This window comes from Oncorhynchus mykiss, chromosome 5 (assembly GCF_013265735.2).
Source record: "Oncorhynchus mykiss isolate Arlee chromosome 5, USDA_OmykA_1.1, whole genome shotgun sequence".
Lineage (NCBI taxonomy): Eukaryota > Metazoa > Chordata > Actinopteri > Salmoniformes > Salmonidae > Oncorhynchus > Oncorhynchus mykiss.
The window spans coordinates 30,109,301-30,133,593 of record NC_048569.1 but is presented as its reverse complement, the minus strand read 5'-3'; the positions used below and the strand labels follow the sequence as shown (position 1 = coordinate 30,133,593).

The window sequence follows — 24,293 nt, the reverse complement described above, 5'->3', positions numbered from 1 at the left end:
TGGTGCTGAATTGGTTAAACGACGTCATCTGTACTTCAGCCTCCTAAGTGAAAGAGGGCGACACACGCATATTAACGACAATCAGAGTGCGCATCCCAGTAAAACACCGGTACCAAGTGCGCAGTCTCAACGGAACAATCGCTGCTAACTTTCAACAGGAGGCAGACCGTGGCTAACTTGCCCTTCTAAAAGAATTCATTCCGTTAAAAAGTAGGTAACGTTAATATGATACAAATAATGGTAATACACCGTGTAATTGAAAAGTAACTACCATTGATTATTCCGATTAAATGTTATCTCAACTAGCTAAACTGCTTGTTAGCCAAAAAATAACTAGCTAATCCTAGGCCCAATTGCTAGGCTAGATATATAGCTAGTTATGTTATCCGGAGAGGGTGGACATTGACTAGTTTTGCTATTGCTGGCTAGCTAATGTTAGCTAGAAACCACATGCTACAAAAAACACATAGCTAGCTATTTCATCCATAGCGTTGTTGCTAACAAACGTAGCAATGTACTGTATACTAAGTATGAAAACGTTAGCTGGATTAGAGGTTTATTGTGGATCAGATTATTATCAAACGCTTTGTTTTTCCTTGACCAAGATCCTGACCTGACCCGAGAAGGTGTCGTCAACAGGCTTTTCTGCAAACAAGCACGGACACACGCAATTTAGCATTAAACACCAACAACACAACGCCGGAATGTTTAACCCACACCACCACCATCAGCAGCAGCAGCAGCAACAACAGCAACAGTTTCACCGTCACCTGCGGCAGCTTCAGCAACTGTTCCAGCAGCCCCCTCCACCGCCGCCGCCTGCGCCACCACAACCGCCTCCATCGCACCATGCACCCAGGCATCATCATCATCATCACCACCAAGGAGGACGGTAAGAAATGTGAACTCGAGGTCGTGGATCAGCAGGCCTACTAAGGAAATTGCCACCGCTATCAGAGTGCGCTCCGGGTCGTAAGTTAATTAGGAGCGTTTAGCGCGCACTGGACGTTCTGGCAGGGGAGAATATGGAAGGCCAAGAGATTCTAATCATTTTACCCGGAACACGTTTTAACACTTAGAAATATCATTTTTCACTTGATTTTTTTTTTGTGTCAAATGTCATTTTTTTGTACACGCAATTTTTTTTCGCCTGTTCAGTGTGTGATTTGAACACTTGATATGGTGTTCATTACACCTGTTCAGTGTGCATTTACAGTTGATGTGTCTCTACAGATGATCAGAACGCTTGTTATGGGCACATTTTACACGCGTTCATTAACAGCTTATTTTGTAGCTAACGTCACATTATTAATTTTTGGTTTATTTTTATGTATTGAAGAAAAGCACGTGTTTTTTTCTTCATTTGAATTAGCTATCCATAATTTTTCCTTGTCTGAAGTATCAAGCTAAGTATAAAATCTAAATTAAAAACATTTAAGTAATAATTATGACAGGTTCCATCCACCAGATGGGATTGTTTTTGTATCTACTTTTCCAAACCCCGTTTGTTTGATGAATAAATTAAAGCAATAGTCACTATACTTTCCAAACCACAAAGGCTGAATTAAAATGTTTTATAATGTAATGTATTATTGTTAAAAATTTGACCCATATTTAGAAACATCTCCCTCCCCGAGTAAGCGATTCATCACAACGGGCCTAAAGTCAAATTCCCGGAAATTGAGTTTGGAGGGGCTACAACGAAATGTACCCGTTACTACACAGGCATTCAGAACGTGTGCTGTGGCACAATTTCATGCATCTGAAGGTACGATATTCAAACAATCTAATCACCTGTAAATGCACACTGAACAGGTGCAATGAATGCGTGTAAAAATGCCCATAACAAGCTTTCAAATCACCTGTGAACACACTGGACAGGTGGGAAAAAATCATGTGTACAAAAAATGACATTTGACACTTGAAAAAAAGCATGTGAGAAATTTGAGTTACAAGTGTTAAGACATGTACCAGGTATGACGATTAGAACCTCTTGGCCTTCCAAAGGAGAAGGGTTGATCCGAGCGTTCTTACCTCACAACGGCAGTCAAGCACCCAAGCTAACAGGAAGGGGTTACCTAGTCAGTTGTACAACTGAATGCCTTCAACTGAAATGTCTTCCACATTTAACCCAACCCCTCTGAATCAGAGAGTTGCGGTGGGCTGCCTTAATCACCATCCAAGTCTTCCTTTAACCCAACCCCTCTGAATCAGAGAGTTGCGGTGGGCTGCCTTAATCACCATCCACGTCTTCCTTTAACCCAACCCCTCTGAATCAGAGAGTTGCGGTGGGCTGCCTTAATCACCATCCAAGTCTTCCTTTAACCCAACCCCTCTGAATCAGAGAGTTGCGGTGGGCTGCCTTAATCACCATCCAAGTCTTCCTTTAACCCAACCCCTCTGAATCAGAGAGTTGCGGTGGGCTGCCTTAATCACCATCCACGTCTTCCTTTAACCCAACCCCTCTGAATCAGAGAGTTGCGGTGGGCTGCCTTAATCACCATCCACGTCTTCCTTTCCTGGGAAACAGTGGATTAACTGCCTTGCTCAGGGGCAGAACTACAGATTTTTACCTTGTCAGCTCGGGGATTCAATCCAGCAACCTTTCGGTTACTGGCCCAGCACTCTAACCGGCTAACATTGGCTAGCTTTCTAGCTACTTCCAGACACAAATGAGAGAACTTTGACCATTTTACTCACCCTAGCAGAGTTGGTTAGGCTGTTTTCATGTTAATAACTGTGCTTCTGGTAATAATAAAACATTTTTTTGCCGAAGTTTACTCATACCAGTCATATTCAACGGGTGTTACACGTTCGTAAATTAATCCGTTATTCTGTGCTCTGATACACTGACGAGTGTTTGAAATTGGGGGTAGATAGAGTGAATTTACAAACAGACCCTAAAATGTAAGTGTGATTTGCTAGCAGCAGTTTGACAGTGGTGCCTGGAGAAGCTGCTATACTCTAATTTTGCAAAAAAAAACAGCCTGCCCAGCGGCAGAATGGGGCACTGTGTAAAAATTCTAGGTTTTCCTATAGTTTTAAGGTTTTCACTCTCAAAATGTATTTGTTTTATAGAAGAGAAATTGTTTAAGTCACCAACAATGCTTATACCACACGAGCAGTGGCGACTCCTCATTCAGGGCTGGTGGCGCATACAAACTTGGTCTCTTTTTTTGCTTTCTTAAGGCAGCTCCAAAATGCAGGTGGCTCAGCTTAGCTCAGTGCTTTCTGTAGTGGTGGGGCAGCCTTCAAAAAATACGGAGCATAGGGCTTGGTAATGTTTTCTAGTTACGGTTTGATTGGCTCATTATACTGTCACTCATGGGGACAAAGTACGTCAACGCAAAATCTAAAGGTAGAGCTTGAAAATTCAAGCCTCTTGGGTGCTGCCAGAGTTACATTAAAGTGCCCATCCAAGAAGGCTCAAGGTCATTGGCCACAGATAAAATGACATCAAATCACATCTACATCTACAGTAGCATTGGACTGATCATGTCAACATCATACATTCAAAATCTTAGCAAACTAACAGTCATCAAGAATGAAGTCTACAATCTACTGGCAAAACCTTTTCAATCCTAGCCATGAAGAGAAATTACAGATAAAATGTATCGGTGCTCGTCGGCCATTGGACATAAACATTACAACAAGTTGGAAATCGCAAATTCAACATTAAGAGGTTTGGAAGGAATCAGTGGCTAACTGCAAGCATCTCAAAGCAATGGCTAGCCTGCTATTCAGTGGAGTGGGTATGTGGTCCCAAGTCTGTGTTTAAGGGTATCTTTTCCCAGCTTAAAAGGATAAACATTCGCATTGGCCATGCTGTCCCTCCAACATGACTTCTGCTGTGCTCAAAACACCTCAACTGGGAAATCTTACTTCAGTGAGTTCAAGACAACTGGGAACTCAGAAAAATGGTCATCCAACTCGGAATTTCAAGTCGGGAACTCGGGCCTCTTTCTAGAGCTCCGACCTAAAGATCATTGACATTATCATGATTCGACCTTTGTTTTTTTCCGAGTTCCCAGTTGTCTAGGAAACATCATAAATCCAGAGAATGCCAAACTTTGATGACAAAATTTGCCCACGAAGGACCGCCATGCCACCTTCCTGTTCAAGTGAGCACAGCACAACATGGTGAGTCCAAAAATGTCTTGTATGCTGCTGCATAAATAATGTAAAATGCCAGCGAGATATGTATACTGTAGCTAAGAAAGTAATACTAAGTGTATGTTTTGTAGTAAGCTGTTAGTACCCCATGTGTCTCACCCTAATAATTTGGTCACTTTTCCCATCATAATTTTGCCTATTGTTCAATCTTGGTGGTGCACATGTAGCCTGTTTTAGAGAAATGTAGTCATTGATTATTGTAATAGCTTTAATTGTCTGCTTATGTGCCCACTTTATTTATCCTACGGTTCTGACTTGGTGTTCAGGGAGAATACTGTCAGAACGACCCATGTTCTGAATTCTGTCGCTGTACATTTCAATAGTGCTGGACAAATAGTTACAGTGCCTTACATAAGTATTCACCCCCCATTGGCATTTTTCCTATTGTTGCATTACAGCCTGTAATTATTTTTTTTCTTTTACACAAAATAGTCCAAATTGGTGAAATGGAAGGGGAAAAAAAGTTGTTTAAAAAATGCCCCCCCAAAAAATGAAAAGTGGTGGGTGCATATGTATTCACCCCCTTTGCTATGAAGCCCCTAAATAACATCTGGTGCCACCAATTACCTTCAGAAGTCACATAAGCTAGATTGCACACAGGTGCACTTTATTTAAGTGTTACATGATCTGTCACATGATCTCAGTATATTCACCTGTTCTGAAAGGCCCCAGAGTCTGCAACACCACTAAGCAAGACGTAATACCAAGCAAGCAGCACTATGAAGACCAATGAGCTCTCCAAACAGGTCAGGGACAAAGTTGTGGAGAATTACAGATCAGGGTTGGGTTATGAAAAAAAGATCTGAACATTTGAACATCCCACAAAGCACCATTATTCAAAAATGGAAAGAATATTTCACCACAACAAACTTGCCAAGAGCGGGCCGCCCAAAAAAACTCACGGACCAGGCAAGGAGGGCATTAATCAGAGAGGCAACAAAGAGACCAAATATAACCCTGAAGGAGCTGCAAAGCTCCACAGCGAAGATTAGAGTATCTGTCCATAGGACCACTTTTAGCTACACACTCCACAGAGCTGGGCTTTACAGAAGAGTGTCCGGAAAAAAGCCATTGCTTAAAGAAAAAAATAAGCAAACACGTTTGGTGTTCGCCAAAAGGCATGTGGGAGACTCCCCAAACATATGGAAGAAGGTACTCTGGTCAGATGAGACTCAAATTGAGCTTTTTGGCCTTCAAGAAAAATGCTATGTCTGGCGCAAACCCAACACCTCTCATCACCCTGAGAACACCATCCCCACAGTGAAGCATGGTGGTGGCAGCATCATGCTGTGGGGATGTTCTTCATTGGCAGGGACTGGGAAACTGGTCAGAATTGAAGGAATGATGGATGGCACTAAATACAGGGAAATTCCTGAGGGAAACCTGTTTGTCTTCCAGAGATTTGAGACTGGGACAGAGGTTCACCTTCCCAGCAGGACAATGATCCTAAGCATACTGCTAAAGCAGCACACAAGTGGTTTAAGGGGAAACATTTGAATGTCTTGGAATGGCCTTGTCAAAGCCCAGACCTCAATCCAATTGAGAATCTGTAGTATGACTTAAAGATTGCTGTACACCAGTGGAACCCATCCAACTTGAAGAAGCTGTCTTGAATGGGCAAAAGTCCCAGTGGCTAGATGTGCTAAGCTTTATAGAGACATGCCCCAAGAGACTTGCAGCTGTAATTGCTGCAAAGGTGGCTCTACAAAGTATTGACTTTGGGGGGGATGAATAGTTATGCACGCTAGTTATGCAAGTTTTCTGTTTTTTTGTCTTATTTCTTGTTTCACAATAAAAAATATTTAACATGTTGTGTAAATCAAATGATACAACCCCCCCCCCCCCCAAAAAAAAAAACCATAAAATAATAATAATTCCAGGTTGTAAGGCAACAAAATAGGAAAAATGCTAAGGGGGGTGAATACTTTCACAAGCCACTGTATACTGACTACGTCTATCACAGCTCGCTCGTTAATGTCTTAGTCAAAATTACGGATCGCCTCCTATCTGTTCGTCGTCCACTTATGCCATAGTTTGTGCATCTCAATTGGCAGTCAGCAAGTCAGCAATATAATTTGTTTTTTTCTAAGGCAGGAAATGAGACTGAATGAACTGTTTTGCTGCCAGACAAGGCTCTGCTGATAGCCAGGTGTAGCTGTGGTAAGGTGTTGGAACTGCTGTTGGGACTTTGCTTTTGGGACAGCTTAATGTGGGTATGGTTTGTCACTGTTATGGTGCAATTAATGTATTGTTTAGTGTTGTTGGCTTTGCTGGCATGCTCCTTTTCAGTTTGCCCCATCAAGGGGCGGCAGGGTAGCCTAGTGTGTTGGACTAGTAACCGGAAGGTTGCAAGTTCAAACCCCCGAGCTGACAAGGTACAAATCTGTCGTTCTGCCCCTGAAAATGCAGTTAACCCACTGTTCCTAGGCTGCCATTGAAAATAAGAGTTTGTTCTTAACTGACTTGCCTGGTTAAATAAAGGTTCAATTTAAAAATATATTTTTTTTTTTAAAGATGTACATGCTAAAATCACCACTGCACACCAGGATAACACATTTTAGGTCTGGGGAAGAAACAAAATGAGTGAGGGTGTAGTTGCTTTTAATTCAATTGTGCACCTAGCAAGAGACCTTTTGGCTAGTGGGGTTTCTGTCCTGTAGGCTCCAATGTAGTGGCAGAGTTTTCAAAAATAAATACCCTCCCAAATTATACAAATCATAATGAAATAAGGAAGTTTTTATCTGCAAAGCCTTTAGGGGTGGCAGGTAGCCTAGTGGTTAGAGCGGTGGACTATTAACTGTAAGGTTGCAAGATCGAATCCCCGAGCTGATAAGGTGGAAATCGGTCGTTCTGCCCCTGAACAAGGCAGCTCACCCACTGTGCCTAGGGGGTCATTGGAAACAAGAATTTGTTCTTAACTGACATGCCTAGTGAAATAAAGGTAAGAAAAAATAAAAGTATATTCAAACAGAGCATGATGGCTGAGTTGCGCATCGCAAAGATCCAACTGACTTTAGACCAAACTTTTTCAATGCTTTGCATACCCATTGTTGCCTTAGTTAGCATTTACTGGTATTATCATAAGTTGAAACATCTTTCCTACCCTACCGATGTTGTTCAAATCTGTGAGCTGCTCAATGCGACAACCAGTTAAGCTCTCTTACGGGCAATGTTGCCTGAGTTTCCTCTGAAACTAGGTGTGTGGGGCACGGGTGAAATATATTTGCGATTTGTGTAGGCTACTTTGTACATGATTTTTGTATTGTACTACATAATTGATATGGCGTAAACCACATTTATATGCCTAAATTTGCATTCAGGCCAGGTAGCCTAAAGGCCTACTTCTAAGTGTAGTCCTTTCTCAACATGGACAGTAGCTCTCCAAACAAGACCATGACTAAATTGACAACTCATAAATGGAATTAAATAAACCAAAACTTGTTTCTCACAAGTGTAGCATAGGTTGTGAGCTCTGCAAACAGTGTGTCCACTCTGAAAGGTAAGACTGGAATAATAAATTGAATGCGTTATCAGAAGTTACTCTAAACGAACATTGTAGATTAGGAATTAACATTAAATGTACTACTGGTTAAACATGTAATGGGGAATTGATATACACAAACAATTCACACGAAGTTATGAAACAATGACTGAACAAATTGGCGGGAGAGCACGTTCTGGAGAGAGACGTGCATCTTAGCCACTGTGGCATCCACGCGGCCTCTGCAATGTATTAGTTTACTGAGATTGGCGCGAGTCAGACCGGTGTCAACTGTACTATGAAAAAATATATATTTGCTACTGCTGTACTAAAACAATCTTGATCGACCAAACAATCTACCAGTCGACTAATGGGGGTCCATCTTAGAAGTGAGTATACGCAATGCTCACTGAAAGAAATAAAAAAGGTGTATAACCCTCAGCTACATCACTTGTTGCTGATATATCAGGCAGGTGGTGTGATGTTTATCTTGGTTGAATTTTCCAGGGGTGCGTTCAGGTAATGAAACATTTCTCTACGTTCTGTAACGGTTTGTAAGACTGTTTTTGCGTTTCTGGAAAAAAACATGTCTTGTGTGGTGGTTATGGTGTGACCATTTGCAAAAACCTGTGCAGCACTCCCCCATAATCACAACCTTCTTCAACCCAAGGTTTATTCACTAGGAAACAACTTGAAGCCAACAGAGGTAAAGAGAACTAAACGGGAGGGAACCTACCTGATTGTATCCAATAGAAACTCCATGTTTTTGTTGTAAAATGTTTCCATTGCAAAAGATTTTGCTATTGTTTGCTACTGTCTTCGTCTAAATGAATATACCCATGGTCATTCAGAACAGTATAGTTTCTGTGGAATAAACTTTGGAAACTGTTCTGTCCTGCTGAACGCACTCCACATTTAATGTTTAAATAGTATTTGTTATCGAAATGAACGTGGCCAATTGTTTGACTTTGGCTGTATTGTGTGTAAATATACTGAACAAATATAAACGCAACATGTAAAGTGTTGGTCCCATGTTTCATGAACTGAAATAAAAGATCCCAGAAATGTTCCATATGCACAAAAATCTTATTTCTCTCATTTTGTGCAATGTGTTTACATCCCTGTTAGTGAGCATTTCTCCTTTACCAAGATAATACATCCAACTGACACGTGTGGCATATCAAGAAGCTGATTAAACTGGGGACAAAAGGCCCCTCAAATGTGCAGTTTTGTCATACAACACAATGCTACAGATGTCTCAAGTTTTAAGGGAGCATGCAATTGGCATGCTGAGTGCAAGAATGTCCACGAGCTGTTGCAAGAGAATTGAAAGTAAATTTCTCTACCATAAGCTGCCACAACATCTTTTTAGAGAATTTGGCGGTATGTCCAACCTGCCTCACAACCGCAAGATCGTCTAACACCAGCCACCCGGACTGCTGATGAAACTGAGGAGAATTTCTGTCTAATAAAGCCTTTTGTGGGGGGGGGGGGGGGGGGGGGGGGGGGTCATTCTGATTGGCTGGCCCAGTTGTGTGAAATCCATAGATTAGGGCCTAATGAATTTATTTCAAATGACTGATATCCTTTATATGAACTAACTCAGTAAAATCATTGAAATTGTTGCATGTTTTTTAAATATTTTTGTTAAGTATATAAATACTGCTTAGTAATGCCCATTCCCTCTGTTATGACCAGGGCCATGGCTGTACCAGGCCCTGCTCCTCCACCTCCCCGTGTGGTCAACATGGCCACTCGGGCCTCCATCATGGCCCCCAACCCAATGTTACAAGGGGCTATAATGATGCAGCAGATGCAAGGTGAGCGCATTTCAGAATGTCAGAAAACGACAGATTAAAAAATATGTTTTTAAAAAATAAGTACTGTAGTACATAATTTTATCTACAGCTGGTGCGTACGTGAAAAAGCTGTCAGTTTCTCTGAACTGTTATCACTGACTGTAGAACGCCTTGTAGTTCCGAAGACCACCTGATAGAAACTCTGGCACTACCCTACTGCTGGAAAAAGTGGTGGGAAAAGTACCCAATAGTCATACTTGAGTTAAAGTAAAGATATCTTTAATAGAAAATGACTCAAGTGAAAGTCACCTAGTATAAAATACTACTTGAGTAAGTCTAAAAGTATTTGCTTTTAAATATACTTAAGTATCAATCTTTAAATTCAATTTGTAAAATGTACTTAAGTATCATATTTCTTATATTAAGCAAACCAGACAGCACATTTGTCTTGTTTTTGTATTTACAAACAAAGCATTTGTGTTGAGTGAGTCTGCCACATCAGATTCCAAAGATGTTCTCTTGATAAGTGTGTGTCTTGGACCATTTTCCTGTCCAAATGTAACAAGTACTTTTAGGTGTCAGGGAAAATGTTGGAGTAAAAAGTGCATTATTTTCTTTAGGAATGTGTAGTGAAGTAAAAGTTGTCAAAAATATAAATGGTAAAGTACAGATACTTTAAAGTACTACTTAAGGTATTTTTACTTAAATACTTTACACCAGTGCTGAAAGTTTTTCCACCAATTATTTTTTTCTCCTCATGCTCATCTCCTCCCACACTTTCTTCCTACCTCTATCTCTCCTGTCTCTGGCACTCCAGGTAGCATGCAGGGCTTTGCAGCAGTGAGTGGGCAGCAGTTCACCCAGTTCTTTGCTGCAGGGGCCCGGTCCTCTCTCATGGGCCCTGTACCCATGGGCATGTCCATCAAGACCCCCCACATGGGCTTCCCTGCCCGACACTACCACCCCCACTCCCGCTACTACAACAACAACAACAGCGTAATCAAACCTCTATTTAACTATGGATTTCTGTTTGACAAGCTAACAGTTTTGTGTTTTACTCAGTTGTTGGCTAAGATAGTTTTACCCCACAGTATCAGAACAATGAGGAGACTTGATGATAATTGCTTATGGAAATACTGAATTGGTCAATATTATAATCTTTAACATTTGAGTCTTCTATACCTGTTGCACACGTTGATTGCTGAGAGAGCAGTTGAATTGTTGATCAAATGCCTCACCCTGTTCATGTAGGACTATGGGTCACGGCAGCCGGATCGGAAGAGGGAAAATGAGCAGAGAGCCTTGGGGAGCACATTTAGCCGACCTGCAGCCAGCAGGACATCAGGGGAAACCAATGATAAGGCTCTGAAAGGTAGGACCGTACCTGAACACTCACTGCTAGCTGGTGTTATCGTTTAAGGTTTTTATTTGCAGCTACCTTTTTTTGTTGTTGGTTGCTTCCTCTTTTCCTATTTCTTCTCTGTTTTTGAGTGGGTGTGAAACCAGTAATTCTGTGGTTGGTACAGTAGCACATGACAGCTCTGTCTCCCTCTTCCTGCAGATGGAGGAGTGGGAGGGCCAGATGGACAGGCACAGCCTTCAGTGCAACCGGAGCCTGAGGAGCCGGCATTGAAGAAGCAGAGGACTGAGGTGTAAGTAGTACTGTTTTGAGTTTGAAAAAATGCATTCCTCGTGGGTCTTTGCATTTTATTTCAGCAAGCCATGACACCCACCATCAAATTGCTTTGAAATCGTTTCTGTACTTAGAAACAGATTAGATTAGCATTCCTACAACGACATTTTGTTGCGATATAATTTGATATCTGAGAAATTAAGCTAACTGATAGTACAACAAGCCACCCACGGACCCTCCACGCTGGTGATGCATGGGTTAACTCATAACTGGGCGGGTTTCGGGTTATTAGATATTGTGTGGATGAAGGGGGTGTAGGTGGTGGGCATGTTGAATAAAGAAAACAATACCTTACATTTATGGATTTACCATTTTTGTGAAATGTATATCTATAGCCTACATTGTGTTTTTTCTTTAATTATTTTAGGCTATCTGGTATTTAATGTGTAAGTAAGCCTATAAACTTTAGGGCCTTACTGTACAAGATTTGTTGAAGTGGTAAAAGAGGATGATGGCATTGCCGGCTGTGTTGTGACGATTGTGCTACTGTTATTTATTTTTTTAGCAACCCATGCTTTGGTTTTGTTTACCTGGCCATTGTTTCAACTTTTTTGAATATCTCGCACAAATCCAATACCTAATATTAGCATTTTCGCACTTCATATCCAAATCATCTATAAGTAGCGTCATTGATTTACACAATCAATTTTGGGGGTACTTTAGGATGATTTTAACATGAAGCAGGAAAATTATAATATAGGTACCATTGACTTGCTTTGGATTTGTTCCACAAATGCTAAAAAATAAAATATATGTATTTGAAACAGTGGCAAACAACCAAAGCATTGTTTGCCATCATACCTTGTCAATAGACTGCTTACAGGTAAGGGAAATAATGTAATTTGGGTGAACTATCCCTTTAACATTAGGGGAATCTAACACATTTTTATTTCACTTAATAGCAGGAACAGCACCATTTAGTGGTCGGAACCTGGTAATATCAGAATGTAGGTTGGGACAGAAACCTAACAATTTAAATGAATAACTTCTCTGAGGGGGGGGCGCGCACACATCACCAAATTCACTGCGAATACATTACATAGGAAGAAACAATACTCCATGCTGCAGCATCATACTACTTGTCAAACATAGAAAACTGATACTGTACACTCGTTGTTGGGTGTGGGGGTCCGTTGGTGGCTTTTGACAATTGTTTTTGGGATTACTAGATTTATTTTATTAGATTTTATTTTTCGAATCTGAGGTTAGGTACTATATTTAGTGATTTATATGAATCCTAAAAATGAAAATGGCCAATTTGGGTGCAATTAATTTCTCAGATATGAAGTTATATTTCAACAAAGTAATGTTGTAAGAATGCTAGTCTTACCTGTTTCTAACGATTTCTAACTACATTTCACAACAATCTGAGCTGGTGGGTGTCAAGCCTCTTTCTTGTTTTGCTTATGTATATCTTCAGATTAGAATATCTATATGCTGTGATGAGTCCTTGGAGGGTAGCAGCTAGTAGTGACAGGTATCCTTTATTTCTCTATCCTTCTCTGTCCCAGGTTAGAGGAGACTGTGGAGCAGCCTCCTGAGACAGGCGGGGTCCTGAGTGCAGCAGAGTGTCAAAGCCCACCGGTTGACTGCCAGCCTGGAGGTTTGTGTTCACATACACTACATGACCAAAAGTAAACTCAGCAACAAAAAAAAAAAAGAAACGTCCTCTCACTGTGAACTGCGTTTTATTTTCAGCAAACTTATCATGTGTAAATATTTGTATGAACATAACCAGATTCAACAACTGAGACATAAACTGAACAAGTTCCACAGACATGTGAGTAATAGAAATGGAATAATGTGTCCCTGAACAAAGGGGGGGGGGGGGTCAAAATCAAAAGTAACAGTCAGTATCTGGTGTGGCCACCAGCTGCATTAGGTACTGCAGTACATCGCCTTCTCTTGGACCGCACCAGATTTGCCAGTTCTTGCTGTGAGATGTTACCCCACTCTTCCACCAAGGCACCTGCAAGTTCCCGTACATTTCTGGGGGGGAATGGCCCTAGCCCTCACCCTCCGATCCAACAGGTCCCAGACGTGCTCAATGGTATTAAGATCCGGGCTCTTCGCTGGCCATGGCAGAACACTGATATTCCTGTCTTGCAGTAAATCATGCACAGAACGAGCAGTATGGCTGGTGGCATTGTCAGGATGAGCCTGCAGGAAGGGTACCACGTGAGGGAGGAGGATGTCTTCCCTGTAACGCACAGAATTGAGATTGCCTGTAATGACGACAAGCTCAGTTCGATGATGCTGTGACACACCGCCCCAGACCATAACGGACCATCCACCTCCAAATCGATCCCGCTCCAGAGTACAGGAGTCTGTGTAACGCTCATTTCTTCGACGATAAACGCGAATCCGACCATCACCACTGAGACAAAACCGCGACTCGTCAGCGACGGTGGGTTTTTGCCCATAGGCAATGTTGTTGCCGGTGATGTCTGGTGAGGACCTGCCTTACAACAGGCCTACAAGCCCCCAGTCCAGCGCCTCTCAGCCTATTGCGAACAGTCTGAGCACTGATGGAGGGATTGTGCATTACTGGTGTAACTCGTGCATTTGATATTGCAGAGCCTGGACTCGAACCAGGATCTAGTGGCACAGCTAGCACTGCGATGCAATGCCTTAGGCCACTTGGGAGGCCTCGGACAGATTTTTTTTGTACGCCACTCACTTCGGCACTTGGTGGTCCTGTTCTGTGAGCTTGTGTGGCCTACCACTTCACGGTTGAGCCGGTGTTGCTGCTAGACGTTTCCACCTCACAATAACAGCACTTACAGTTGACCGGGGCAGCTCTAGCAGGATAGACATTTGACAAACTGACTTGTTGGGAAGGTGGCATCCTATGACGTTGCCATGTTGAAAGTCAATGAGCTCTTTCATACGGGCCGTTCTTCTGCCAAGGTTTGTCTATTGAGATTGCATGGCTGTATGCTCGATTTTATAGACCTGTCAGCAACGGGTGTGGCTGCAATAGCCAAATCCACTCATTTGAAGGGGTGTCCACATACTATTGTCTATGGTGTACCATTCCAGCAGCCATTCCAAGCCTCTTACTCCCACAGAGCTACAGCCATATCTACAGAACACCATAGATCGGTATATCTCTGTGGCTTAAGCACTTGCCTTTCACCTTTTGGCTTGGTAGGACTAGTTCTCACCTGTTCTTTCCAATAACAGACTGTGTCATTCTGGAGGAGGGTGGGAGCATAGCTGAACCAGTGACTGCAGAGGCAATGGAGGAGAGCAGAGCAGCCGAGGTGAGTTTTATTTGTTACAGAGGGCTTTACTGAAGCCTAAACCGTGATTGTAATGCTAGTCCAGATGGGTAGCGGGGCACCGATTTTTGCTCACAGAAAGTGAGATGACCTGATCTGAGGGTCCTTGTGTATGAGCAGGTTCAGAGTGGAGTGTCGGCCATGCCAGCCTCTGAGCAGCTGAGTGGTGAGAGCCAGGCATTCACTCCAGGCCTGGAGGACATGGCAGAGGGCAAGGCTGCCCCAGGGGCATTGGAAAGGGGGCAGGAAGAGGGCAAGGAGGGGGGTGATGCTGCCAACAAGTTCTATTGCTACATCTGCACTCTGGCCTGTCACAACCAGCAGGTAGAGTACCCCCTGAGGGTGTAGAGTGGAATGTTTGCGTTTGAATGGTCCAAGGCAAGCACTCAGCTTGACCCTTCAGCGACCCTGTTAGTCAAGTTCATTAGCTGCCACATGGTTGAGCTGTCAGCCCGAGGCTAGTGAGACAGGAATCCCTCTTGTGTCATATCTCTGTGTCCCTCTCTTCACACCTCGCTGTATCCCTCTCTCTTCCTCATTAGGACTTCCAGAGCCACATGAACGGCCTGGTCCACCAGCAGAGGATGATGGAGATCCAACACATGTCCAGCGCCTGTCTGGTCACCCTGATGCCCCGCGTCCAGGATTCGCTGCAGGGAGGCTGCGGAGACAGCTCCTCCTTCAAGGACGGGTCAGTACTAGTGCACGTTGGTGACAGGTAAATGGGATTTAAGTAAGACCCAATAGTTAGGCGATAGGTACCGAATTAAACAACTGACTGAAACAGCAAGGGTCTGCCTAAAATTGTCCAATAAGAAACACTTGTTTTCCGTTGAAAAAAGTTTTGCTATAGTTTGTCTTTGTGAATATGACCCAGATGGCCATCAAATCACATTTTATTGGTCACATACACATGGTTAGCAGATGTTATTGCGAGTGAAGCGAAATGCTTGTGCTTCTAGTTCCGGCAGTGCAGCGATATCAATCTAGAATAACTGTCTTCAAAGTAATGACTCGGGACGTCGGGTTTGAAATTAAAGCTTATTTTCGTAACACTACTTGTTCACGTTACATTTAACAACTTTTAGATTCTACAAAACAATAAAAGAAAGTTGCTAGTGAAAGTCAGGATAATCAGTTGTACATAACTGGGCGTTCGCTCTCTATTTCCTGGCGCAAGGCATTCTGGAACTTGCAGTCAATAGCGTAATCCAATACAACAGAAATATGTATGTAGTTCTCTCAATCTCCAACACACGAATTCTAATACAATTACATGTGTAAATAACTAAATAAAATATCTTTAGATACAGCTCAATACATTAACTCTGTAACCCATTCAAGTTTCAACAATCAACAAGTAATATAACAAATCCACAACTACCTAATACACACATCAAAGGGATGAAATAAGAATATATACCTATAAATATATGGATGAGCAATGACAGAGCGGCATAGGCAAGATGCAGTAGATGGTATAGAATACGGTATGAGTAATGCAAGATATGTAAACATTATTAAAGTGTCATTATTAAAGTGACTAGTGATCCATTTATTAAAGTGGCCAATGATTTGAGTCTGTATGTTGGTAGCAGTGTTAGTGATGGCTGTTTAACAGTCTGATGGCCTTGAGATAGAAGCTGTTTTTCAGTCTCTCGGTCCCAGCTTTGATGCCCCTGTACTGACCTCGCCTTCTGGATGATAGCGGGGTGAACAGGCAGTGGCTCGGGTGGTTGTTGTCCTTGATGATCTTTATGGCCTTCCTGTGACATTGGGTGCTGTCGGTGTCCTGGAGGGCAGGTAGTTCGCCCCTGGTGATGCATTGTGCACCCCCCTCTGGAAAGCCCTGTGGTTGTGGGCGGTGTAGTTGCCGTATTGATTCAGCCCGAAAGGATGCTCTCAATTGTGCAAAAAGTTTTAGGTGACAAGCCACATTTTTTTTCAGCCTCCTGAGGTTGACTTGGGTGGATCGTTTCAGTTTGTCTGTGATGTGTACGCAGAGGAACTTAACTTTCCACTCATGTAGCTGCGTGTGTGTAACACAGAGAGAAGAAACCCAGCCCGCAGCTTTGGTGTGCTACCTGCAAAATCCACTACACCAGTACAGTCTTGGTGCACCGCAGGACCAGGGAGCACAAGCTGGCCAGCCGCACCTCCAATCCTTCCTGTACCGTCTGCAAGAGGCACTTCAGGAGCCCACTCCTGTTCCTGGAGCACATGCAGTCCCAGGGGCACAAGCAGAGAGTTGACGAGGTGTGTGTGTGTGTACTCTGCCTCGGCAGCTTGGAAATCCAATAAATGTATTACATTTTTGGAGTCCCTAGTGGCCCCCTAGTGGTACAGGATGCACTACTTTTGACCAGAGCCCTATGGTCCCTAGTCGAAAGTAGTGCACTAAATAGGGAATAATAGGGTGCCACTTGGGCCCTAAACCTTGTCAAACCATTCCCTCCTTATTCACTGTTCTTTGCTCCTCTCACTACAGCTTCGGGAGGAGGGGGGGCCAAAGGCCTTGGCTGAACTGGTTGCCATGGATGCACAAGGCTGCTTTGTAGACGATGGAGACGAGGAGGAGGAGGAGGCATGTGAGGAGGAAGAGGGGGACGAAGAGGAAATGGAAGATGGCGGCGAAGGCAGCTCCCATGGGAAGGTTAGGCATATGCACACGCCTTTTCACACATGGGGATGGGCATTTGATTATTTTATTTTTTTACTGTTATAGTACTCACATTATTTTTTGGAATGGAAAATATATACACTACCGTTCAAAAGTTTGTGGTCGCTTAGAAATTCTTTTTTTATGGAATATCTACATAGGTGTACAGAGGCCCATTATCAGCAACCATCACTCCTGTGTTCCAATGGCACGTTGTGTTAGCTAATCCAAGTTTATCATTTTAAAAGGCTAATTGATCATTAAAAAAACATTTTGCTATTATGTTAGCACAGCTGAAAACTTGTGCTAATTAAAGAAGCAATAAAACTGGCCTTATTTAGACTAGTTGAGTATCTGGAGCATCAGCATTTGTGGGTTGGATTACAGGCTCAAAATGTCCAGAAATAAAGCACTTTCTTCTGAAATTCGTCAGTCTATTCTTGTTCTGAGAAATGAAGACTATTCCATGTGAGAAATTGCCAAAAAACTAAAGATCTCGTACTACTCCCTTCATAGACCAGAGCAAACTGGCTTTAATCAGAGTGGGAGGCCCCAGTGTGCAAGAGAACAAGTACATTAGTGTCTAGTTTGAGAAACTAACGCCTCACAAGTCCTCAACTGGCAGCTTCATTAAATAGTACCTGCAAAATGGACACAATGTGTTTTTCTTTAAAAACCAAGGACAATTCCTTGGTGACCCCAAACGTTTGAACGGTAGTGTATATTTTTTAGAACATAAGGTCCCACACTGGGATAAATGTGTGCATTTATCTGTATCCCAACAGTGCACAACAATGCCTAATTTATCGTAACCATTACAGATAGAAAATCCCAATTGCTAAATTGCCTTGTATATTCAGTCAAGAAAACAACTACTGCGATTTAAGGTTCGGGGCTCAGTTTGGTGTGTTGAATTTTGTTTTATGGTTTATGAACCAAAATCTTTTCGATATTGTCCTACCGACATGTGACAGTTTATTATGCCGGTTCTTTGGAATTTTCTAAAGGGATTTAAAAAAATCCACATTGAACAGTGCAAGGGGATGAATTACAGTCACTGCATCTGTTTGGTGAGTAGGCCTAGGCTTAATGAAGTCGATGACAATATGCTCTTTGAAAAAAACGAACTAATGTTTTTGCATATTGCCATTGTGGAACCTGTATGTTTAGGGGGTTTATATCCTAGACTAATTAATTGTAAATGGCACTAGCAATTTGCAAAGTAGCCTTATATACAGTGCCTTGCGAAAGTATCCGGCCCCCTTGAACTTTGCGACCTTTTGCCACATTTCAGGCTTCAAACATAAAGATATAAAACTGTATTTTTTTGTGAAGAATCAACAACAAGCGGGACACAATCATGAAGTGGAACGACATTTATTGGAAATTTCAAACTTTTTTAACAAATCAAAAACTGAAAAATTGGGCGTGCAAAATTATTCAGCCCCTTTACTTTCAGTGCAGCAAACTCTCTCCAGAAGTTCAGTGAGGATCTCTGAATGATCCAATGTTGACCTAAATGACTAATGATGATAAATACAATCCACCTGTGTGTAATCAAGTCTCCGTATAAATGCACCTGCACTGTGATAGTCTCAGAGGTCTGTTAAAAGCTCAGAGAGCATCATGAAGAACAAGGAACACACCAGGCAGGTCCAAGATACTGTTGTGAAGAAGTTTAAAGCCGGATTTGGATACAAAAAGATTTCCCAAGCTTTAAACATCCCAAGGAGCACTGTGCAAGCGATTAATATTGAAATGGAAGGAGTATCAGACCACTGCAAATCTACCAAGACCTGGCCGTCCCTCTAAACTTTCAGCTCATACAAGGAGAAGACTGATCAGAGATGCAGCCAAGAGGCCCATGATCACTCTGGATGAACTGCAGAGATCTACAGCTGAGGTGGGAGACTCCATAGGACAACAATCAGTCGTATATTGCACAAATCTGGCCTTTATGGAAGAGTGGCAAGAAGAAAGCCATTTCTTAAAGATATCCATAAAAAGTGTTGTTTAAAGTTTGCCACAAGCCACCTGGGAGACACACCAAACATGTGGAAGAAGGTGCTCTGGTCAGATGAAACCAAAATTAAACTTTTTGGCAACAATGCAAAACGTTATGTTTGGCATAAAAGCAACACAGCTAAACACACCATCCCCACTGTCAAACATGGTGGTGGCAGCATCATGGTTTGGGCCTGCTTTTCTTCAGCAGGGACAGGGAAGATGGTTAAAATTGATGGGAAGATGGATGGAGCCAAATACAGGACCATTCTGGAAGAAAACCTGATGGAGTCTGCAAAAGACCTGAGACTGGGACGGAGATTTGTCTTCCAACAAGACAATGATCCAAAACATAAAGCAAAATCTACAATGGAATGGTTAAAAAAAAAACATATCCAGGTGTTAGAATGGCCAAGTCAAAATCCAGACCTGAATCCAATCGAGAATCTGTGGAAAGAACTGAAAACTGCTGTTCACAAATGCTCTCCATCCAACCTCACTGAGCTCGAGCTGTTTTGCAAGGAGGAATGGGAAAAAATGTCAGTCTCTCGATGTGCAAAACTGATAGAGACATACCCCAAGCGACTTACAGCTGTAATCGCAGCAAAAGGTGGCGCTAGAAAGTATTAACTTAAGGGGGCTGAATAATTTTGCACGCCCAATTCTTCAGTTTTTGATTTGTTAAAGTTTGAAATATCCAATAAATGTTGTTCCACTTCATGATTGTGTCCCACTTGTTGTTGATTCTTCACAAAAAATTACAGTTTTATATCTTTATGTTTGAAGCCTGAAATGTGGCAAAAGGTCGCAAAGTTCAAGGGGGCCGAATACTTTCGCAAGGCACTGTGTGTGTGTATATATATATATATATATATATATATATATATATATATATATATATATATATATATATATATATATATATATATATATATATATATATATATATATATATATATATATATATATATATGCAAAAAATAGAATGGATGCAATTATTCCAAAACTGCTAGTTGTTGGAACACATTTCCCAGCCTCAGTCAATCATTTGGGATGGAATGTAGCTTGTGTATTTTTTTCATACCCACTGTTTTTTAGAAGCATTTATTTCTGTAGCCTAAAGGGGCCCTGTGTAGCAGGAGCAGGCGGAACACGAGTGAGACATGGAGGGGAAAGGGAATTCTGTTTATTTTTTGATGTGCCCCGCAAATGCACATGTACAAATGGAACACTAGTCAAAGCAAATGAACTTGGTCTTCAAGACAACACTTTTTCTTTTTACGGTATTTGAAAACAATGATCTCTGGTTAAAGCGTTTTGATGTCCGTTTTCCTAGTCACACCACGTCTCTTTTCCAGCTCTTGCTCTTTCTCCCATGCGCACATTCACTTTTTTTCCCCAGCATCAATATTGGAGAAATGTTGGGACATATTATCTTCCTGAAACGTCTGTATATCGTTATCGTTGTTGGTAATGGATCTATTTGGTAATGTGTGTATTTGGTGTGGCAGGACGTCTGGCCAACCCAGATGGAGGTGGCTCTACTAGAGGATGTAGATGAAGAGGAGGAGTTTGACCCTGACACGGTGTACGGTGAGTGACACACCCTACACGAGGACACGCACTGTCTGCGTCATTACGCAAGACTCACTGACTTGCCATAGTCAAATGAAAGCCATTCAGAATCAGTCATTAGTACCTGTTATATATTTAGCTATATATTGCACATTATGATTTTGTTATGTGTGATTCTGTTGTCATTGACTTACCTGTCTCTGCCTGTCTCCCAGGTTCTAGCTTTGTGGTTCCTGTGGCTGGGTTCCTCTGTAGACTCTGCCAGCAGTTCTACCATTTTGAGTCCTCAGCCCGCCACTTGCACTGCAAGTCACTCAAACACTTTGAGAACCTCAAGGTTGGTTGTATAATCACATTTCTTGTGTATGGTTGTGTATGAATTAAGACACCACACATCAAATTAACATGTTTGCCTGTCTGTTGTAGTCATCTCCTTTATTTCCTATGTGTTTTTTGCCTTCTCTCCCCTACAGAAGTACAGGGCCTTGCGTAGCCAGAAGGATGGGACAGTGGAACCTACTCCCATAGACGGTACAGACGGCGATTCAGAGTGTGATAGTAACCACACTGTCTCAGATTCAAACAGCCTGCCTTCAGAGCTCCTCAGCAGCCCTGCCTTACTCCAGCCCACCATCTCCATCACCAGACTGAAGTCCTCCAGACCCTGCCCTGAACCCCAGAACAACACTCCCTCAGCTTCATCCCTGAAGGACCTCACCACCACCAGCAGCTCTGTGGGGACTCCGGCTCAAGCCTCCCCAGAGAAGCAGAGCTCAGTAAACCCTGAGGACAAGGAGGAAGAGCCAACCCCAGAACAAGCACCAGTCACAGAGGAAGAGCCAAGCCCAGACCTAGCACCAGTCGCAGAGGAGGAGCCAGCACCAGTCGCAGAGGAGGAGCCAGCACCAGTCGCAGAGGAGGAGCCAGTGGCAGTTGAGGAAAAGTCAGCCCCAGTCACAGGAGAAGAAGAAGAGGCAAAGGCAGCTGCTCCAGAAGAGAAGACTGGCAAAGGGAAAGCGAAGGGCCCATCCAAAAGGAAGTCCGGGAGGACAACACGGAGACGTTGAGGAAGAGAAAGCAGGAGAAAGGGAGGGGGATGGAGAGTGGGAGCGGAAGAAAGAAATAATATCCAGTACAATCTCTACCCTAGGACAGGGTACATTAGCTCAATAGACCTGGCAACTCAAAACCGGTGATCCTCTAACCTATATTTGTAGGTGTTTAGGTGTTTCATTTTTTTAATAACACGACTAGATAGAAATGACTAATTTGCATTCAGTGCAAAGAGAAGAGAATTATGCGGAAGAAATTGTGGATGTGTGTGTTGCTGTCAGTGTGGAAAGGGTCAAATGAAAATTAAGATCTGTTTTTAGTTTATACATGTCGTTCTAGTTAGCTAAATGTCTAACTTAACACATTGTTGCCAGGTTTAGGAAGGGAGTGGTGTTTTAGTCCAGGAACCGAGTGAATCATTATAGCAGGCAACTTATCTGAAAATATTTGTGATGGGGGTGGGAATTTAAAAAGTAAATGGTACTGTTTGAATGTCGAGTAACTATGAACCTTGATTTGATCCTAGCTTTGTTGAAGTGCTATTGTCCTTGACATTTTTTACACATTCTGTGAACTGTTCTGGAGATTTCTTTGGATGTTAGCAGGTGAGGGGATTAGTTAGAGGGGGGGTTTTAAAGGGGGAAAGTCTTAACTGCTTGGTCTATTTAGCTCAGATACACCCTGAGCTGCTGCTTTCCCCTCACTATACTGCTAAATACATTTTGAATTGACTTGTTTAGCTCTTTAACCCCTTGATTGCTGAAACTGCCTACATCCCACTGGTTTCGCTCCCAATTTGCACCTGAACCTCCATAAGGCTGTGCGATAAGCTCATGGTTTTGACAAGACTAAATTATAGATTATGACAGGACTCAATTATAGATGTTCCTGCAATGTTAGGAAGCAGAGCATGATTTTAGTGAGCTTTGAATATGGCTGTTCTTAACTCATAATGTTCTATTATAACAGTTGTCTAGTCTAACAGAACTTGACAACTCCTGAGACCATAAAACGATCATTTTAGGTGTGGCTGGAATAGGGAGAACACATTGGCCTAGAATAGATCCTCTTTGCCAGAGTTTGTTCTCAGGAGACAACCAGTTTTATGCGAAGTTCAGTGCGCACTCTTTTTTTTTCCCCCTCACAGTTGGAGGCATTAGGCCTACCTATTGCCAGCTAATACAATGAGGGATATCCAAACCCTGTCACCCCATTTTAATGTTAATATTTTAAAAATTCCTGAACTGAAAGCAATGTTGCATTAACAAGCTTACGCATCACAAACATGACATTGTAAAAGAGTTGTAGTTTTGTGCTGGTTTTCCATCCTTTTTTAAACATTGAGTTGGTACTTTTTTTCCTCACACACCGTGTACACTGGACTAGTAAGAGTCTTTTTTTTTTAGTTTAAGTGTCTGTACAAGTGACATTGCATGACAGTTGTCAAGGTTATCAACAATATTGAAGTGGTATGGATGGACTTTGAGTTTTTCATAACAATGAGACCTGACTTGGAGAAACAAAGGCTGCGTTTAGTCAGGCAGCCCAATACTGATCTTTTTTCACTAAGGCCGTGTCCACAATTGACAATCACATGCAACTTCTGTTATTAGAATATGAAGATGCATTGAAACGACAGGTCTAGATGAACAAAAGTCGCATTGTGGTTGGAATTGTTTAGATCTGGCTAACTGCCTCAATGAGTCTCTGACCAGCACCTGTGTGGATTTCTGTCTTTTTGCAATCAGGTTACCAAAAGTGAATACAGTGGGCAATGTCACAGCACGCCGCCCACAAATCTCCAGAAAATGTATGTTTTGGCAGCAAGAGACACCTTTTTTCATTAAATGTTGATTAACTGGAGGAAATGCGTTCCTAGCATGAGGAATGTGTTTGCTGGCTTCATAAATGTTAGCCCACCAGCTTATTTGGAAAAACAATTTTTGGTTTGGAGTTATAACCTGTTAGCCAGCAAGCAAAGCTAAAAGGGATTGCAAACTAGCTACTGCCATCAAGTTGTCAGATTTAGCCTGTTCCAGCATTTGAAGAAAAATGGAATCCTGTGACACAATGTGGACGTGTTTGGAATTCAATGATCAGAATACAAACGTTGCATGAACTGTCAAGTCTAGACACGGTCTAATTGGTCTTTAAACCAATCAGCTCTGAAAAATATCTGATGTGAAAAAAAATCGGTGGTTAGTCACAATACCAATTTAGTGGGGGGGGGGGGGGGGGGGGATCAGAATTGGATGTTCAAACGCAGCCTAACTGGTCAGGAAACTCTTTGCTTTGGGCACGGATAATGAAGTGTCTTTTCCCCATTGACAGCCAAATAGTGTAGAAGTTTATTTTTTTTCTCACGCATATCTTGTTAGCTCCAGTACACTGGACTAGTGGACTGTGTATAGATGGGCAGCCCAATTCTGATATTGTTTCCTCTATATGGACCAATCGCATCTTTTTTCAAAGCTGATCTGATTGGTCAAAAGACCAGAATTGGGCTGGATGTCCAAATGCAGCCATAGCCATTGAGTAGAATTGTCTGTACAAACATTGCATGGTAGAGTTG

General features: G+C 42.3%; 1 protein-coding gene across 3 annotated transcripts; it reads left to right on the top strand.

Moving 5' to 3' along the window:
• The first annotated feature begins 56 nt into the window (after positions 1–56).
• Positions 57–23,948, top strand: LOC110524741 (cip1-interacting zinc finger protein). Of its 3 annotated transcripts, none has more exons than XM_021604630.2 (15): positions 57–210; positions 606–892; positions 9,353–9,474; positions 10,271–10,449; positions 10,705–10,825; positions 11,015–11,105; positions 12,658–12,749; positions 14,333–14,412; positions 14,551–14,754; positions 14,973–15,121; positions 16,479–16,686; positions 16,919–17,083; positions 20,605–20,686; positions 20,884–21,005; positions 21,142–23,948. In XM_021604630.2, exons 2-15 carry the CDS (start codon positions 705–707, stop codon positions 21,733–21,735), a joined length of 2,397 nt encoding a protein of 798 aa, XP_021460305.2. In that variant the 5' UTR covers positions 57–210; positions 606–704; the 3' UTR covers positions 21,736–23,948. The 3 variants fall into 3 exon arrangements, with proteins under 3 accessions (XP_021460305.2, XP_021460304.2, XP_036833158.1); XM_021604629.2 differs by having other exon boundaries at positions 14,973–15,148; XM_036977263.1 differs by lacking the exon at positions 14,551–14,754 and having other exon boundaries at positions 14,973–15,148.
• The last annotated feature ends 345 nt before the right edge of the window (positions 23,949–24,293 follow it).